This window comes from Stenella coeruleoalba (genome assembly GCF_951394435.1).
Source record: "Stenella coeruleoalba genome assembly, chromosome: 4".
Classification (NCBI taxonomy): domain Eukaryota; kingdom Metazoa; phylum Chordata; class Mammalia; order Artiodactyla; family Delphinidae; genus Stenella; species Stenella coeruleoalba.
The window spans coordinates 117,835,271-117,855,662 of NC_137149.1; the positions used below are offsets into that span (position 1 = coordinate 117,835,271).

At 38.5% G+C, this 20,392-nt stretch overlaps 1 protein-coding gene across 1 annotated transcript in view; it reads left to right on the forward strand.

The window, feature by feature from the left end:
* The window catches only part of RNF175 (ring finger protein 175), a gene marked incomplete at both ends in the record, with an annotated part of 76,763 nt that overhangs the window by 22,207 nt on the left and 34,164 nt on the right, over nucleotides 1-20,392 (forward strand). Inside the window, 3 exon segments of the mRNA XM_079919883.1 lie at nucleotides 12,225-12,257; nucleotides 12,261-12,304; nucleotides 18,056-18,145. Coding sequence (XP_079776009.1) covers nucleotides 12,225-12,257; nucleotides 12,261-12,304; nucleotides 18,056-18,145 — 167 coding nt within the window.

The following is a 20,392-nucleotide window of genomic DNA, read 5'->3' on the forward strand; positions in this document are numbered from 1 at the left end:
TATAGACAATATCACACAAAGAAGCATACACATACACACTCAGAAAAAGAGAAAAAGGAAAAAAAATGTATATCTATATATTTTTAAAAAGGAAGAGAGTAACCAAATCAATAAATAAATCTACCAAAGATAATAAACTCTAAATACTAACTAAGATAAACCTAAAACCAGAAACCAGTCAGTCACATACAGCAAACCCCAAGTCTACAGTTGCTCCCAAAGTCCACCACCTCAATTTTGGTATGATTCATCGTCTATTCAGGTATTCCACAGATGCAGAGTACATCAAGTTGATTGTGAAGATTTAATCTGCTGCTCCTGAGGCTGTTGGAGGAAATTTCCCTTTCTCTCCTTTGTTTGCACAGCTCCTGGGATTCAGCTTTGGATTGGCCCGGCTTCTGTATGTAGCTTGCCTGAGGGCATCTGTTCCCCCACAGACAGGACGGTGTTAAATTAGCAGCTGATTAGGGGGCTCTGGCTTACTCAGGCCTGGGGAAGGGAGGGGTATGGAATGTGGGGTGAGTGGTAGAGGCCGGCATGACGTAGCAACAGCATGCGGTGCGCCATGTGTTCTCTCGGGGAAGTTGTCACTGGATCATGGGACCCTGGCAGTGGCAGGCTGCACAGGCTCTCGGGTGGGAAAGTGTGGATAGTGACCTGTGCTTGCACACAGGCTTCTTGGTGGCTACAGCATCAGCCTTAGCATCTCATGCCCATGTCTGTTGTCTGCACTGATAGCCGCAGATCGTGCCCATCTCTGAAGCTCATTTAGGCGGTGCTCTGAATCCCCTCTCCTCACGCACGCTAAAACAATGGTCTCTTGCCTCTTAGACAGTTTCAGACTTTTTCCCAGACTCCCTCCCAGCTACCTATGGTGCACTAGCCCCCTTCAGGCTGTGTTCACGCAGCCAACCCCAGTCCTCTCCCTGGGATCTGACCTCCGAAGACCGAGCCTCAGCTCCCAGCCCCCACCCACCCTGGCAGGTGAGCAGACAAGCCTCTCAGGCTGGTGAGTGCTCGTCAGTACAGATCCTCTGTGCAGGAATCTCTCCACTTTGCCCTCTGCACCCCTACTGCTGTGCTCTCCTCCATGGCTCTGAAGCTTCCCCATCACCACCCACCATCTCCGCCAGTGAAGGGGCTTCCTAGTGTATGGAAACCTTTCCTCCTTCACAGCTCCCTCCCACTGGTGCAGGTCCCATTCTTATCCTTTTCTCTCTGTTTATTCTTTTTTCTTTTGCCCTACCCAGGTACGTGGGGAGTTTCTTGCCTTTTGGGAAGTCTGAGGTCTTCTGCCAGCACTCAGTACATGTTGTGTAGGAGTTGTTCCACATGTAGATGTATTTCTGATGTATTTGTGGGGAGGAAGGTGATCTCCATGACTTACTCCTCTGCCATCTTGAAGGTCTCCCCTCTGCCCTCAATTCTTTTCATTCTTTTTTCTTTATTCTCTTCTGCAGTAGTTATTTTCACTATTTTATCTTTCAGGTCACTTATCCGTTCTTCTGCCTCAGTTATTCTGCTATTGATTCCTTCTAGAGAATTTTTTTTTTTTTTGGCATTATGTGGGCCTCTCACTGTTGTGACCTCTCCCATTGTGGAGTGCAGGCTCCGGACGCGCAGGCTCAGCGGCCATGGCTCACGGGCCTAGCCACTCTGCGGCATGTGGAATCTTCCCGGACCGGGGCACGAACCCGTGTCCCCTGCATCAGCAGGTGGACTCTCAACCACTGTGCCACCAGGGAAGTCCTAGAGAATTTTTAATTTCATTTATTGTGTTGTTCATCATTGTTTGTTTGTTCTTTAGTTCTTCTAGGTCCTTGTTAAACGTTTCTTGTATTTTCTGTATTCTATTTCCAAGATTTTGGATCATCTTTACTATCATTATTCTGAATTCTTTTTCAGGTAGACTGCTTATTTCCTCTTCATTTGTTTCGTCTGGTGGGTTTTTACTTTGCTCCTTCGTCTGCTGTGTGTTTCTCTGTCTTCTCATTTTGCTTAACTTACTGTGTTTGGGGTCTCTTTTTTGCAGGCTGCAGGTTTGTAGTTCCCATTGTTTTTGGTGTCTGCCCCCAGTGGCTAAGGTTGGTTCAGTGGGTTGTGTAGGCTTCCTGGTGGAGGGCACTAGTGCCTGTGTTCTGGTGGATGAGGCTGGATCTTGTCTTTCTGGTGGGCAGGTCCACGTCTAGTGATGTGTTTTGGGGTGTCTGTGAACTTATTATGATTTTAGGCAGCCTCTCTGCTAATGGGTGTGGTTGTGTTCCTGTCTTGCTAGTTGTTTGACATGAGGTGTCCAGCACTGGAACTTGCTGGGCGTTAAGTGGAGCTGGGTCTTAACTTTGAGATGGATATCTCTGGGGAGGGCTGTCACCGACTGGTATTACGTGGGACCAGGAGGTCTCTGGTTGTCCAATGTCCTGGACTTGACCATCCCACCTCAAAGGCTCAGGCCTGACACCTGGCTGGAGCACCAAGACCCTGTCAGCCACACGGCCAGGTACGTGGGGAGTTTCTTGCTTTTTGGGAAGTCTGACATCTTCTGCCAGCATTCAGTAGGTGTTCTGTAGGAGTTGTTCCACATGTAGATGTATTTTTGATGTATTTCTGGGGAGGAAGGTGATCTCCACGTCTTACTCCTCTGCCATCTTGAAGGTCCTCTCACTGGCTCTTTTCTATAAGGGGCCATATAGTGAAGTTTATTTCCATGATTTGATATTGTAACTTCAACCAGTATATTAGTAGTATATTATTATATATAACTTAATTATAATTACTATAATAATAGTTACTCCATAGTAATAATAACAATTATATCACTATAATAATATACTTATATATGAAATACTATATATAAATTTATATATAACTATTACATCTTATTATAGTTGTAATAAGTGCTTTTTGTACATTATCTAAGTTACCCTGGGAGATAATAATTTTTTTCTTCCCTTTGTGAAATATAGTTCAGAGAGATTAAATAACTTGGTCAAGGTCATATCACTAATTAGTTGCAGAGAAGAGACAAGAATCCAACCTCACTAGTTATTTTCTCTCATATCAAGGATCAGCTCCTTCAATATCTCTGAATCACGGTTTCCTAATCTGCAAAATGCAAATACTGCAGATAAGAGCCCATCTCCAGACTTGTGATTCAGAATATTTTCCTGTGAGAATTTCTAGATACACAGTGAGTGTTCAGTACCATCAGTTGACTCTGAATACATTCAAGGGATATGACTTGTATATAACATTTGTGCAAATTTAATCATACACTGTAAAAGCAGTTTACTAATAAAAGAGTCCTTTTCTGAATGCTTTTGTAAAGGTAAAATGAATACACCCCCCTCATTAATTTACAGTCTCTGTTAGGAGATTTTGATGTATTGTTTTTTCAGACATCACACTTGTTTACCCTGCCTTAGCACACCCTCCTACTCTGCCATCTGCTTTGTCTGGGAGTATTCCCCGGGCTGGTTCTGTGAGATGTATTACCAGGAAACAGGAGCAGGCTGTGAAGCCAAGAACACTGGCTTAGGAGTTAGACAACTCTAGCTACTCATCTTACCACAGTGAGCCTCAGTTTCCTGATCTTTAAAATGATGGAATTTTTAAAAATAGGAAGGCCTTCTAGTTTCAGCTCTAATATGTAAGAAGCTTGAAAGTCATCACTCCCATATAACAAGAAAAAAAAAAAAAGCTGAACAAACTGAATGTCAGTGACTTTTGCTGGACCTATCAGAGAATAGATGTCACAGGGAAAGCCATCACCCACAAAACTGGAAAGACAGATGAATACAGGAACTCAAAACTAAGATCTGCTTATTGGGAGCAGAAACTGCAAGAGCCATAAACTGGAGGAAACACTTAATGGGTAACCTGGAAGAATTGTTGGGAGTAGAGTTTAGGCCAGTGTGAGAGTGAGAAACTCCTGGGGCCACAGTCTTAAGGACCACCCATATTTTTGTAGGTTTTACCTTCAAGGATCCCACCAAGTCTTCTCATGGTAAAAAGCCAAGAAAAACTTTTGTGCTTCTGACAGGGTTAGGGGAAAAGTTAATTATTTTGAACTAGAGTTCCAGAGTGTTCACCATGACAAAGACCTGCACCACAAGGGAAAAGATTTTATCAGAGCCTTAGCCAATGTGGAGAAAGAGAAATTACCCAACTCCAGGCCCCTCTAGCCTTCCTGTCTCACCTCAGGGGAAAACAAAAAGTTCAGAAACACTGTGAAGGTCGTAGTATGGGGACTACTAAAAGACCAAGGCTTAATCACAGAATAATAGAACGCTTCCACTGCCCATCACCTGACCCCCACATCATCAGGCATCCAGAAAACAGTGGATTACAGCTGAAAGAGCTGCAAGCTACACAAGAATGCATTTCTAGGGAAACCAGTGACAAAAAGGGAGACACAAACACGTATACTAATGGAAATTGGAGACTCTAACACATGGCAAACATCAAACACAGCCCAACTCCTAGCCAAATTAACACAAAGTCTCACACTAAATGTTCTTACTACCCAAATAAGAACCTCAATAAGAACTTCTCAACCAAAAATTACAAGTCATGCTAAGGGGAGAAGAGTTCAAAACTAGTTCAAAAGCTACTTCTTGGAGAAGATCAATAAATTTAATAAACCTCTAGCCAGCTAACAAAGAAAAATAAGAGAGAGAACACAAATTACTAATATAAGAAAAGAATAAAGGGTCATTATTACTGATCTCATGGACATAAAAAGCAAATAAATGAATATTATGAACAACTGTATGCCTACAAGTTTAGATGAAATAGACTAATTCCTTGAAAGACTCAAACTATACCAGAACTCACATAAGGAGAAATAGTCTGAATAAGCCTTATATCTATCTTTAAAAATTGAATCAATAATTAATAACCTTCCAAAACATAAAGCACCAGGTCCAGATGGTTTCACTGGTGAATTCTACCACATATTTAAGGAAGAAATGATACAATCTCTCTAGAAAGTCGAAGCAGAGGAAATATTTCAGAATGCATTCTTTGAAGCCAGCATTATCCTAATACCTCAACCAGATGAAGACATTATAAGAAAGAGAAACTCTAGACCAGTATCTCTCACCAAAATAATTGTAAAATTCCTAAACAAAATAGAAACAAATTGAATTAAACCATGCATTTAAAAGAATTATACATCATGACCAAGTGGAATTTGTTCCAGGTAGGTAAGGTTGGTTCAACAATTAAAAATCAGTTTATGCAATCAACCACATCAAGAGGGTAAAGAAGAAAACTTACGTGATTATATTAATGGATGTAGAAAAAGCATCTGACAAGGTCCAACACCCATTCATATAAAAACTCTCAGCAAACTAGAAATAGAGGGAAACTCTTCAACTTGATAAGAATATCTACAAAAAACCTACCCTAACATTATACTTAATGGTGAGAAACTGGATGCTTTCCCCTTAAGATAAGGAAGAAGACAAAAATGTCTCCTCTTATCACCCCAATTTGTCATTGTGCTGGAAGTCCTGGCTAGTACAATAAGACAAAAAAGGAAATAAAAGGTATACAGATTGGGAAGGAAGAAATAAAACCATCTTTGTTTGCAGATGACATGTTTGTCTCTATGGAAAACTCCAAAAAAATCAACAAAAAACTCCTGGAAATAATAAATCATTATAGCAAGGTTGCAGGAAACGAGGTCAATATACAAAAGTCAATTACTTTCTTATATACTAGCAATGAATAATTGGAATTTGAAATTAAAACACAATACCATTTACAATACTTAGGAAAGAAATACTTAGGTACAAATCTAGCAAAATATGTACAAGAGCTATATGCAAAAACAGAAGATCTCAAATAAATGGAAAGATAATCAATGTTCATGGATTGGAAAGTTCAATATTGTCAAGATGTTGATTCTTTCCAACTTGATCTAAAGGTTCTACAATCCCAATCAAAATCCCAGCAATCTATTTTGTGAACATTGACAAACTGATTCTACAATTTATAAGAAAAGGCAAATGACCTAGAATAGACAGCACGACAATGAAGAACAATGTTGGAGGAGTGATGCTCCCCAACTTCAAGATTTACTATAAAGCTGTAGTAATGACTACAGTGTGGTATTGGTGAAAGAATAGACACATAGATCAATGGAACTGAATAGAGAGCCCATAAATAGACCCCCACAAATATAGTCAACTGATCCATGACAAAGGAGCAAAAAGGCAATTCAATGGAGCAAGGATATCTTTCAACAAATGGTACTGAAACAATTGGCCATCCATATGCAAAAAAATTAATAATAATCTAGACATAGAACTTATGTATTTCACAAAAATGAACTCAAAATGGATCATGGACCTAAATGTAAAATGCAAAACTATAAAACTTCTAGAAGATAACATAGGAAAAATATCTAGATGAATTTGCATTTGGTGATGAGTTTTAGATACAACACCTAAAGCATGATCCAGGAAAGGCAATATTGGTAAGTTGAATTTTATTTGGAGTAAAAAGTGCTCTGTGAAAGACACTGTTAAGGGAATGAAAAGACAAGCTACAAACTGGGAGAAAGTAACTATAAAATACATACTTAATAAAGGACTGTTATCCAAAATATACTTAAAGCTCAATCATAAGAAATCAACTCAGTTAAATGTCAAAATATCTAAAAAGACAGCTCATCAAGGAAGATATACAGATGGCAAATAAGCATATGAAAAGAAGCTCACCATCTAAGGGAATGGCAAGTTAAAACAATAATGAGTTACCAATACATGCTTATTAGAATGATTAAAATAAAAAATCTAACAATACCAAATGCTGATGAGGATGTGGAGCAGCAGGAACTCTTGCTGTGTGGGAATGCAAAATGGTAAAGCCAGTTTGGAAGGCAGCTGGGCAGTCTCCCACAAAGCTAAACATAGCCTTATGATTCAGCGATCACTACTGGGTATTTACCCAATTGAATTGAAACCTACATTCACAAAAAAACCTGCATGAAAATATTTAAAGCACCTTTATTCATAATCACCCCAAACTGGAAGCAACCAAGATGTCCTTTAAAATATGAATGAATAAGCAAACTGTGGTACCTCCATACAATGAAGCATTAGTCAGCAGTAAAAAGATATGGGTTATCAAGCCACAAAAAGACATGAAGGAACAAGCCAATATGAAAAGGCTATATACTGTATGATTCCAATTATATGACATTCTGGAAAGTGCAAAAACAAAGACAATAAAATAATCAGTGGTTGCCAGTGGCTCAGGGAAGGAAAAGGATAAGGAAGTGAAATGGGAATTTAAGGCAGTAAAACTGATCTGTATGATACTGTAATTTTGCTTACAAGATATTATGCATTTGTCAAATCCCATTGAACTATACAGCACAAAAAGCAGACCTTAAGGTATGCAAATTTTTAAAAATCATTTAGGAAGTTTAGGGAATCCCAGGGAGAAATGCAGACCGTGAAGAGAAAATCTAAGTGCATTACAAGTGTGTGAAACAACCTCATTGAAGGGAATTAGGGGGAAAGGTGCTGCTCTGAGTACCTTTGGAAATGAGAGTCTGTAAGATGAAGTCAATAGGAGCTTCATGTGATTACCAGTGGGCAAGGTTGTTTCCCATGCGGTACAGGTTAACAATTCTGATACTCCTATATTTGTGTACTGGGATGGAACAATTCAGTCAATCAATGATAAATGGTGGGAGTGGGAGTTTACAGATAAAAAAGGGAGGAATTTAGAAAAAAAAGTAGGAAGTACACACACAATAATGTGTGTGAACAGTTTTGTACATTGAAGGTATTATTATTATTATTTATACATAATATTTATGCCCTGAAGGTATTATTTATTATGCATAAAGTATTATTACTTTCACATTATTTCATGCATAATTTGGACCAGGTACTTCAGAGGCGAGAGATCAATCCAAAAGCTCAGAATTTTTTCAGATACAGCTTTTAACAAATTTGTCTGTCTTCTGAAGTGCTCATTTAATTTGTCTAGACTGATTCTGTTGTATGGTCTATAGGAGCTGTGTACATCAGAGAAGCTTATCATAAATACATAGAGCAAAGGAAACAGCTTATTAAGAAAATAAAGTTGAAAAATATAACATAAACTGCTCCTAGGTGATGCCAAAAAGTGTGGGTAGAAAGTAGAAAATTTTTCATATTTTGTTTGAGATACTACTAAATACCTGAATGTTTGCAAATACACGATCACATTTTTAGCACAGCATAGACTGAACATCTGGATATTTGAATTTTTCTCTTTCCAGCTGCTAGTGTTGATACAGTATACACATAGGCAAAGCCTCAAAGTTAAATTATTCCCAAATGCTTTTAACAGCATTTAATTAAAAATAAAATTTCATTCAACAACATCCTCGCCACCTTCTTTTATGTATCCTGTTTTTCGTATCTGCAGGAAGTGGAGGAGGGTGCACCAAAAAAGAATCTTTCTACTGCTCTTCAAATCAATAGAAGGCTTGAGGAGTAAATACACAGAATTTCAGCTTCAGATACACTGTTAACTTGCCTCAATACACAGGCAAATAATTTGCCACAGATTGAAAATTTGCTTTATTTAAATCAAACTTCCTGACTATTAATAGCTGTGAAACACTAAAACACATTACTGTACCAATAAAGTGTTATCTATTCGAATCTTTTTAATACACAAATACATACATAGTTGCATACATACTTACATGTATACATATATGCCACTGCAGAATCTCCTTTAAGAATTTAAGTAGCAAAATCAACAGTCAATTGATTTGAAGATAGAAATATGGAGCAAGTGAATTTCTAAGAGCCCTTCATATGCCAGGATTCCGTACTTTTACTTATTTGATATGTCCACACTCTCCTTCATTGACTTTGAACTGATAGCAGCAATATTTCCTGGAGCCAGGAAATTATAATTTTCTTCTTACCTCTGAGCATCCCTCTGCTCTCCCTCCAGCCCCACCTATACAAATACACACAGACCCACCACAAATGGTTGCAGATAGTTTAGGATTTGTAGTGCAAAGGGAATGGGCATAAAACAACTTTCTTTTTCTTTCTTTCTTTTTCTTTCTTTCTTTCATACTGTGTGACTCATTCATCATTCTGTACAATTAGACAAATGAAAAGATTTCTTTGTTTTGACTTGATTAGCAGTTCTTTTCAGATTCATTATGTGCATGGCTGCAAGAACAAACATGGTACCTTTCAGCAGCATCTTATTCGTCAGGAAATTCCTCCTGCCATGATGCGTGGGTGGGGAGGACGGGGTGATGTGATCCAGATGCACAGGCTGCCCTTTGCCAGGAATGCAGATGTGTTTTATCCGCACATGCCCAGATGGTGACCCCTCTGGCATTATTAATGTGTCCCAGCTGCCAGGTTTCCTCCTTTGCATGCATGTGCCTCAATTTCACATATTTCATGCGTTTATTTATGAGGCACAACATTCCTACATTTCATATGTGGCAGTTATTATTAAAAATGAGAAGTTCTAACTGCTCTGGAAATTGATAAAGAATCTTTTAAATCGCTCTGAAATGTGGCCCTCATTTCAAAATGAGTTCTTATACAATTATTGAGTTCATCATGCAAACTTCTGACCTTTCCCCTTGCATGCTGAGAAAACACGGCACTGGGTATCCACTTTAAAGATAGTTAAGAAATTAAATATTTGCATACACAATACATTATAATGATTTTTTGCTTTCCTTTTATTTCTGATCTCCAAGGCCTATATTTTTTTAAGTAGCATGTGTATACATTTGAACATTGTTATTTACTGTTAATTAAATCCAGGCATCAAGTAAGAGAAATTTGGAATCTTCTAGAAATAGGTTGTACTTATAGACCTACAGGGAAAGAACTAGTTTTATAAGAATATAGTCCAGTCATCACTTCAAACTGTAAAAGAGTGTAGCTCCACTGATTAGAGGAAATGGATTAGTCTTGTAAATTTTGGCTTATAATCTAAAGTATAAAACATAGGAGCATGGTAGTTTCACTAAATTAAACTGAACTGAATCTTAACTTTTTATTTTAAAAAAATTCAGCATTTTGTGGGGTAGATATAAAAGTGAATCAAATTCTTAAAACAAAAAGATGAAAAATGCAAATGAGAGATGATCAGATTTTGAAAGATGGAGTTTATGTCCATTTCCTCTTTTAATATCAGAAGTAATAAACTAAGAAAAAAGTCAAAATCTATCATTTATCATAGCTAACAATCTCTATGATCAGCTATGGGAAATGAATGATCTAGATACGGAGGAGATTTTTCAAGGGGCTGCACACTTTCATTATCACTAGTAGAGTCAAAGTTGCTGACGCTGAGTGCTAAAGGAAACATATCTTGAGTCCTGGTTACCTAGCATGTGGTTTGTGGCCCTCATGAAAACTACTCTACTTCCTTAAGTAAAACCTGTTTTTCCTGTTTAGATATATACATCTTTATCTCAATATCAGAAAGAAAGGTGCAAACTCATTCATTAGCTTTGACGGTACCCACAAAGTAGAATGGAAAATTAAAGCAATGATCTGACTAATTTGGACAGAAGTAAAGAGTATTTACCCTTCCCTGGAAGTACTGCCTGTAATTTAAAGACAAAAAAAGTAAGTTATTATAAGATATTTTTTCCTGAACTCTCCAAATAGTTACTTCAGATTTGATCTGTGTGTATTTTTGTTCAAATGCATATATATAATAACAATTGTAGTGTTCTCTGAAAGAAGATTTAGAGCCACTCTAAGAAGACTTCAGATCCAGGCCATTTATGAGATGAAGAAATAAAAAACCTGGAAGATGTCTTCTTATTTGACATGGAAAGAAGAATGGCTGTGGCCTTGGGTCTTTTTGGTTTAAATCTTGAAGTTCTATCAAATAATTTTGGTTATTGACTTTGAGATTATTATAACCAAGTTCTCATTAAAGGACCCAAATATACTCACAAACTTTTTTTTCTAAGCCACTTCTTTTTATCACGAAGATGAAGAAAGTAAACAAACAAATGACATCAGTCTTTTTTATACTCAGATGACAAACATGTGACATGCGTGCTCTGGCAAATTTTTCCACATCACTGGCAGACATAATTAACTGATCATGATACTCTTTACTGCTAAACTAAGACCCGATCTCATAATCTCCTTCAACAGAGTATTGCCAGGTGCCACTACATATTAAAGTCTACACCTGAGACAAAACCTCTTTGCCAGCCTCCTCGTATATTGGTGCTGAGCATATATAGGTGGTTAGTCTGAATGTGATAAAAAATAAAAGATCAAAGGTTATTGCTATTGTGGTTTTTATAAGGAGGTGAGTAGCTGGCATTAGGCCTGATCTATAGAGTAAGAGTGTCACTATGGTAACCATAACAAGTCATTGACCCGACAGCTCATCAGCACAGTCTATCCTCTTCCGGCCAAGTGGGACTGAGGCCAGAAAACTTAAAGGACCCTCTGAAGGCTACTTGGACTCAGGTCAGTGGTATAGGCCACAAAGGGGTTACACACAGAGGGACACGAAAGAGTCTGATCCACATCTGGGGCTGCCTGGACAGGGCACCAATAACTGAAGAGAAAAGACAAGAAGAAATATGGTGGGTTGAAGATCCAATCATCAGGGACAAGATAACCAAACAGTGGGGATGCGAGAGTAGCCCTGCAGAGCACAGTGGGACAGCAGGCAGGAGAGTCCCAGACGCTGCTGCATTGACACCACTCCCTCCTTTGCCATCGCAGTGCATTTGTATATGTGCTGTCATAGTAACAACAGCCGTTCGGCTCCCTGTAGCTCAGTACTGCTTCCAGAGCACTTTCCCAGCTGTGATCTCCTTTGTTCCCCACCTCAGTCAACACAGGGGAAGCAGACATTGTGTCCCCCGATTTTACCACTAAAGTGCAGCTCATTTGTCCAAAATCACATAACTGTTGCACCCTAAAGTTCCTTTCATCTGAAATATCTGTAGAAGGAGGTGACAGAAGATGCATATTTTGGATTATTTCCCATCCTAATGTTCAAATAACTGTGCCTTCCATAGCTGCACATGTACAGAGCAGCTTGCAGGTGGGTGGTGAGCCAGGTGCATGTTCCAGACAGGATGGTGAAGGTGGCTTCCCCCTGCCCCAGAGTAGCTTCTGAATCGTGTAATAGTAGAGGTGCCATCTGGCCCTCAGTCACTGAAGGAGCCTTTCTGTTTATCTCTCTGACAGCTGGTGACCCTGTTGCAGATGTGGGTTGTCCCTTAGTTTTTCACAATAAAACTTCACTGGTGGTGGAGACAGGAGAAGATGTGGAAGAGTAGGATGCAGAGATAAACTTCCTCCCCACAGATCCATCAGAAATACATCTACACGTGGAACTGCTCTTATAGAACACCCACTGAACACTGGCAGAAGACCGCAGACCTCCCAAAAGCCATGTGGAGGACAGTCTCTTGGTGCTCCAGCCGAACATCAGGGCTGTGCCTCTGAGGTGGGAGAGCCAACTTCAGGACACTGGTCCACAAGAGACCTCCCAGCTCCACATAATATCAAATGGCAAAAATCTCCCAGAGATCTCCATCTCAACACAAACACCCAGCTTCACTCAACCACCAGCAAGCTACAGTGCTGGACACCCTATGCCAAACAACTAGCAAGACGGGAACAGAGCCCCATCCATTAGCAGAGAGGATGCCTAAAATCATAAAAAGGCCAGAGACACCCCAAAATACACCACCAGATGTGGACCTGCCCACCAGAAAGACAAGATCCAGCCTCATCCACCAGAACATAGGCACTAGTCCCCTCCACCAGGAAACCTACACAACCCACTGAACCAACCTTAGCCACTGGGGACAGAAACCAAAAACAACGGGAACTACGAACCTTCAGCCTGCAAAAAGGAGACCCCCAATACAGTAAGATAAGCAAAATGAAAAGACAGAAAAACACATAGCAGATGAAGGAGCAAGATAAAAATCCACCAGACCTAATAAATGAAGAGGAAATAGGCAGTCTACCTGAAAAATACTTCAGAATAATGATAGTAAAGATGATCCAAAATCTTGGAAATAGAAAAGAGAAAATTCAAGAAACACTTAACAAGGACCTAGAAGAACTAAAGAGGAAACAAGCAATGGTGAATAACACAATGAATGAAATTAAAAATACTCTAGAAGGGATCAATAGCAGTATAACTGAGGCAGAAGGACAGATAAGTCACCTGGAAGATAAAATAGTGGAAATAGCTACTGCAGAGCAGAATAAAGAAAAAAGAATGAAAAGAAATGAGGACAGTCTCAGACACCTCTGGGACAACATTAAACTCACCAACATTCGAATTATACGGGTCTCAGAAGAAGAAGAGAAAAAGAAAAGGACTGAGAAAACATTTGAAGAGATTATAGTTGAAAACTTCCCAAATATGGGAAAGGAAATAGTTAATCAAGTCTAGGAAGCACATAAAGTCCCATACAGGATAAATCCAAGGAGAAACACACCAAGATACATATTAATCAAACTATCAAAAATTAAATACAAAGAAAACATATTAAAAGCAGCAAGGGAAAAACAACAAATAACACACAAAGGAATCCCCATAAGGTTAACAGCTGATCTTTCAGCAGAAACTCTACAAGCCAGAAGGGAATGGCAGGACATATTTAAAGTGATGAAGGAGAAAAACCTACAACAAAGATCACTCTAACCAGCAAGGATCTCATTCAGATTTGATGGAGAAATTAAAACCTTTACAGACAAGCAAAAGCTGAGAGAGTTCAGCACCACCAAACCAGCTTTACAACAAATGCTAAAGGAACTTCTCTAGGCAGGAAACACAAGAGAAGGAAAAGACCCACAATAACAAACCCAAAACAATTAAGAAAATGGGAATAGTAACATATATATCAATAATTACCTTAAATGTAAATGGATTAAATGCTCCCACCAAAAGACTGGCTGAATGGATATAGAAACAAGACCCTTATATATGCTGTCTACAAGAGACCCACTTCAGACCCAGGGACAAATACAGACTGAAAGTGTGGGGATGGAAAAAGATATTCCATGCAAGTGGAAATCAGAAGAAAGCTGGAGTAGCAATTCTCATCGCAGACAATATAGACTTTAAAACAAAGACTATTACAAGAGACAAAGAAGGACACTACATAATGATCAAGGGATCAATCCAAGAAAAAGATATAACAATTGTAAATATTTATGCACCCAACATAGGAGCACCTCAATACATAAGACAAATGCAAGCAGCCATAAAAGGGGAAAGCGACAGTAACACATTCATAGTAGGGGACTTTAACAACCCACTTTCACCAATGGACAGATCATCCAAAATGAAAATAAATAAGGAAACACAAGCTTTAAATGATACATTAAACAAGATGGACTTAATTGATATTCATAGGACATTCCATCCAAAAACAACAGAATACACATTCTTCTCAAGTGCTCATGGAACATTCACCAGGATAGATCATATCATGGGCCACAAATCTAGCCTTGGTAAATTTAAGAAAATTGAAATCTTATCAAGCATCTTATCTGACCACAATGCTATCAATTACAGGAAAAAATATCTGTAAAAAATACAAACACATGGAGGCTAAACAATACACTACTTAATAACGAAGTGATCACTGAAGAAATCAAAGAGGAAATCAAAAAATACCTAGAAATAAATGACAATGGAGACATGACGACCCAAAACCTATTGGATGCAGCAAAAGCAGCTCTAAGAGGGAAGTGTATAGCTATACAATCCTACCTTAAGAAACAGGAAACATCTCAAATAAACAACCTGACCTTGCACCTAAAGTAATTAGAGAAAGAAGAACAAAAAAACCCCAAAGTTAGCAGAAGGGAAGAAATCATAAAGATCAGATCAGAAATAAATGAAAACAAAATGAAGGAAATGATAGCAAAGATCAATAAAACTAAAAGCTTGTTCTTTGAGAAGATAAATAAAACTGATAAACCATTAGCCAGACTCATCAAGAAAAAAAAGGGAGAAGACTCAAATCAATAGAATTAGAAATGAAAAAGGAGAAGTAACAACTGACACTGCAGAAATACAAAGGATCATGAGAGATTACCACAAGCAACTCTATGTCAATAAAATGGACAACCTGGAAGAAATGGACAAATTCTTAGAAATGCACAACCTTCCAAGACTGAACCAGGAAGAAATAGAAACTATGAACAGACATATCACAAGCACTGAAATTGAAACTGTGATTAAAAATCTTCCAACAAACAAAAGCCCAGGACCAGATGGCTTCACAGGCGAATTCTATCAAACATTTAGAGAAGAGCTAACACCTATCCTTCTCAAACTCTTCCAAAATACAGCAGAGGGAGGAACACTCCCAAACTCATTCTACGAGGCCACCATCACTCTGATACTAAAACCAGACAAAGATATCACAAAGAAAGAAAACTACAGGCTAATATCACTGATGAACGTAGATGCAAAATTCCTCAACAAAATACTAGCAAACAGAATCCAACAGCACATTAAAAGGATCATACACCATGATCAAGTGGGGTTTATTCCAGGAATGCAAGGATTCTTCAATATATGCAAATCAATCAGTGTGATACACCATATTAACAAATTGAAGGAGGAAAAACATATGATCATCTCAATAGATGCAGAGAAAGCTTTCAACAAAATTCAACACCCAATTATGATAAAAACCCTGCAGAAAGTAGGCACAGAGGGAACTTTCCTCAACCTAATAAAGGCCATATATGACAAACCCACAGCCAACATTGTTCTCAATGGTGAAAAACTGAAACAATTCCCACTAAGATCAGGAACAAGACAAGGTTGCCCACTCTCACCACGCTTATTCAATGTAGTTTTGGAAGTTTTAGCCACAGCAATCAGAGAAGAAAAAGAAATAAAAGGAATCCAAATTGGAAAAGAAGTAAAGTTGTCACTGTTGGCAGATAACATGATGTTATACATAGAGAATCCTAAAGATGTTACCAGAAAACTACTAGAGCTAATCAATGAATTTGGTAAAGTAGCAGGATACAAAATTAATGCACAGAAATCTCTTATATTCCTATACGCTAATGATGAAAAATCTGAAAGTGGAATTAAGAAAACACTCCCATTTACCATTGCAACAAAAAGAATAAAATATCTAGGAATAAACCTACCTAAGGAGACAAAGACCTGTATACAGAAAATTATAAGACACTGATGAAAGAAATTATAGATGATACAAATAGATGGAGAGATATACCATGTTCATGGATTGGAAGAATCAACATTGTGAAAATGACTCTACTACCCAAAGCAATCTGCAGATTCAATGCAATCCCTAACAAACTCCCACTGGCATTTTTCACAGAACTAGAACAAAAAATTTCACCATTTGTATGGAAACACAAAAGACCCCGAATAGCCAAAGCAACCTTGAGAAAGAAAAACGGAGCTGGAGGAATCAGGCTCCTGCACTTCAGACTATACTACAAAACTACAGTAATCTAGACAGTAGGGTACTGGCACAAAAACAGAAATATAGATCAATTGAACAATATAGAAAGCCCAGAGATAAACCCATGCACATATGGTCACCTTATCTTTGATAAAGGAGGCAAGAATACACAGTGGAGAAAAGACAGCCTCTTCAATAAGTGGTGCTGGGAAAGCTGGACAGGTACATGTAAAACTATGAAATTAGAACACTCCTTAACACCATACACAAAAATAAACTCAAAATAGATCAGAGACCTAAGTGTAAGACAGACCCTATCAAACTCTTAGAGGAAAACATAGGTAGAACACTATATGACATAAATCACAGCAAAATCCTTTTTGACCCACCTCCTAGAGAAATGGAAATAAAAACAAAAATAAACAAATGGTACCTAATGAAACTTCAAAGCTTTTGCACAGCAAATTAAACCATAAACAAGACCAGAAGACAGCCCTCAGAATGGGAGAAAATATTTGCAAATGAAGCAACTGACAAAGGATTAATCTCCAAAATTTATAAGTAGCTCATGCAGATCAATAACAGAAAAACAAACAACCCAATCCAAAAATGGGCAGAAGACCTAAATAGACATTTCTCCAAAGATATACAGATTGCCAACAAACACATGAAAGAATGTTCAACATCATTAATCATGAGAGAAATGCAAATCAAAACTACAATGAGATCTCATCTCACACCAGTCAGAAGGGCTATCATCAAAAAATCTAGAAACAATAAATGCTGGAGAGAGTGTGGAGTAAAGGGAACACTCTTGCACTGTTGGTGGGAATGTGAATTGGTACAGCCACTATGGAGAACAGTATGGAGGTTCCTTAAAATACTACAAATAGAACTACCATACGACCCAGCAATCTCACTACTGGGCGTATCCCCTGAGGAAACCAGAATTCAAAAAGAGTCATGTCCCAAAATGTTCATTGCAGCTCTATTTGAAATAGCCAGGACATGGGAGCAATCTACCATCAACAGATGAATGGATAAAGAAGATGTGGCACATATATACAATGGAATATTACTCAGCCATTAAAAGAAACGAAATTTAGTTATTTGTAGTGAGGTGGATGGACATAGAGTCTGTCATACAGAGTGAAGTCAGAAAGTGAAAAACAAATACCATATGCTAACACACATATATGGAATCTAAGAAAAAAAAAGGTCATGAAGAACCTAGGGGTAAGGTGGGAATAAAGTCTCAGACCTACTAGAGAATGGACTTGAGGATATGGGGAGGGGGAAGGGTAAGCTGTGACAAAGTGAGAGAGTGGCATGGACATATATACACTACCAAACTTAAAATAGATAGCTAGTGGGAAGTAGCTGCATAGCACAGGGAGATAAGCTAGGTGGTTTGTGACCACCCAGAGGGGTGGGTTAGGGAAGGTGGAAGGGAGGGAGATGCAAGAGGGAAGAGATATGGGAACATATGTATATGTATAACTGATTCACTTTGTTATAAAGCAGAAACTAACACACAATTGTAAAGCAATTATACTCCAATAAAGATGTTAAAAAAAAAAAACTTTACTGGTGGTGATTTCTGTCTATGTGGGGAATGTTCTCATTTATTACCAGCTACATCCTCTGCAGCGCTACCCGAAAACCCTTCTCAGGGAGAACACCACAGTATGTATTCCATTCATTCTTTCTCCACCACACCCTTAATTTTAACCATTAGAAAGTATATTTAATATCCATTTTCCTGATGCGGAGGAGGGTGTTACACCTCTTTGACCCTTTGTAGCAAAACTGGAGATTTGCTCTACTGCTGTGCATTCACATTCATATTTAATGGTATTCCAACATGTCTGTGAAATTTATTATTTTAGACATCAGCTAGTGAAGGCCTGGAGAAAGAGAAGTGAAACTATTGTTTAAATTTTTTAGAGCACTATTTGCATGTTGACTTTTTCCTCAGCATTTTATTGGATCCCATGCTAAGTCACATCACATACATTTTATCATAAAGCAAGAGTTGGAAGTTTGTACTTCTAACAACTATGTATGTATTTCATGTCTGATAAATCATGAGTAATGGACAAGCTATTACTCTCATAACAAATGAAGTTTAATATTCCAGTGCTCACTTTAATTCCCATTGCCAACCTCTTGAAATGTATATAATTCCATCAGATCATTCACAAAACTTTCCAAAGGGCTTATAAACTCATAATGTGTCCACAAGTTTGTTCTTGCTCTCTGTGTTCTTGTTCTGAACAAGATCTGAATCCAATCCAGATAAAACTGATGAGATGAAGAGAAAATGTGTAGTGTTCAATGATAATAAGGCAATGTCAAATTTTGATCTGTGTAGGAGAATAAATCATAAGTTTCTATGAAATATTTTTATGATTTTTTAGCCATTCATGTATACTTTTTTAATCCTCTAGAAAAGTAGGAGAGATAAATATCAATTTTTTCTTCTACTTTGGAGAAGGAAAATATATTCAGTGAGAGAAACCAGATAAATAAATGTAAAGATAAAGATTGAAATTCAAATAAATGAATTTTGGTTTATGAGTATCTTAATTTAATCCCATTTGGGGAAGAGCTTTAGGGTGGTATTAAGAGACCTTCTAAATTGGCCAGTTTGGAGTTTTACACAGCCTTTGTAGGGCCTGGTTTATCCATCAGTAAATGGACATATGGTATCCTTTCTCCTTCTTACAAAATATAAGTTGTTTAAAACTTGTGAAAGGGATCTAAGTTTTGGATGAATTGAAATTTACTTGTTTTCATCCCCTGAACATAATCCATATTCTATTTCAATGAGAATGTTCACTTTTCTACTGTATAATGAATTACCTGAGCTAAATGCTGTATTTCTGTGCACATGAAGAGGAACTCCAATACCAAAAGTACCCAAATGCGGCCTCATGGCACTTCACAGCTCCTATATCTCAGATGGCCAGGGCCCATGCTGTCTGCTGCTCATGTTCACTGTGCTCCCACTCCAGCTTCTTCGGGCTGCTCAGCTCCGAGACCTGACACAGTCTGAGAGCCAAGATGCTCCACTGACATCTTAAAAGACAACAATGGGAGAGGCTCATTAAGGCCCCATTTCTTCCTGGATAAAGAAGCTCCAGTTCATGAGAGGTAGTACACCCTGAGGATCTTTATGGATCATTGCTTATTCATCATATTATAGGTAAGTCCCATATTAGCTATGTTCCAGTTGGAAGTGGAGGATTTCATGACAAACGAGGAAAGCTGATTGGAACAAATTGGCACGGTGAAGAAGGCAAACCCAAGAAGAGTCTCCAGTACCAACACCATTTAAAAACCGGCTGTTCCGCTCCCAGAGTATACCAGGGCTTCTCTGTGGAAAAGAGAACAGAGAAAGGGAAGTGGGTTTCCTCTCTACTATAGTTGGGTTGCCTGTCAAGCAATATTCAGGCTCAAAAACAGGTCACAGGCCAGCCACAAAGAGCTGGGCTCGATCACATGAACTCCAACTTAAGGCCAAGCTTCCCTTTGTGGAGGCTGCTCTGACACCAACACAATTTCTAATCTAGCATATCTGTGTCCAGTGTAATCTGAGTAGCAAGGAAGTTCTGGGCTTTACAAACTCATACCGCCAATAAGCAGGAAGATTTGGGTGGGGAGATGGAGGGGTACATTTGGAAAACATAACACAACCATAACAACAATATGACATATTGAGTTACCACATTTTCTCACATAATCTTCGGGACTGCTTTAGGATCTGGTGCTACCCTCCTCACTTCATAAATGAGGCAATCACAGTTCAGAAATGCTAAATAGGGTGGCCAAGGTCCCACAGGTAGTAAGCCAGGGAGCCCAGAATCAAGCCACGGACTACTGGAATGCAAAGCCTCTGCCCCAAGAACATGCTGTGGCTTAATTATATCA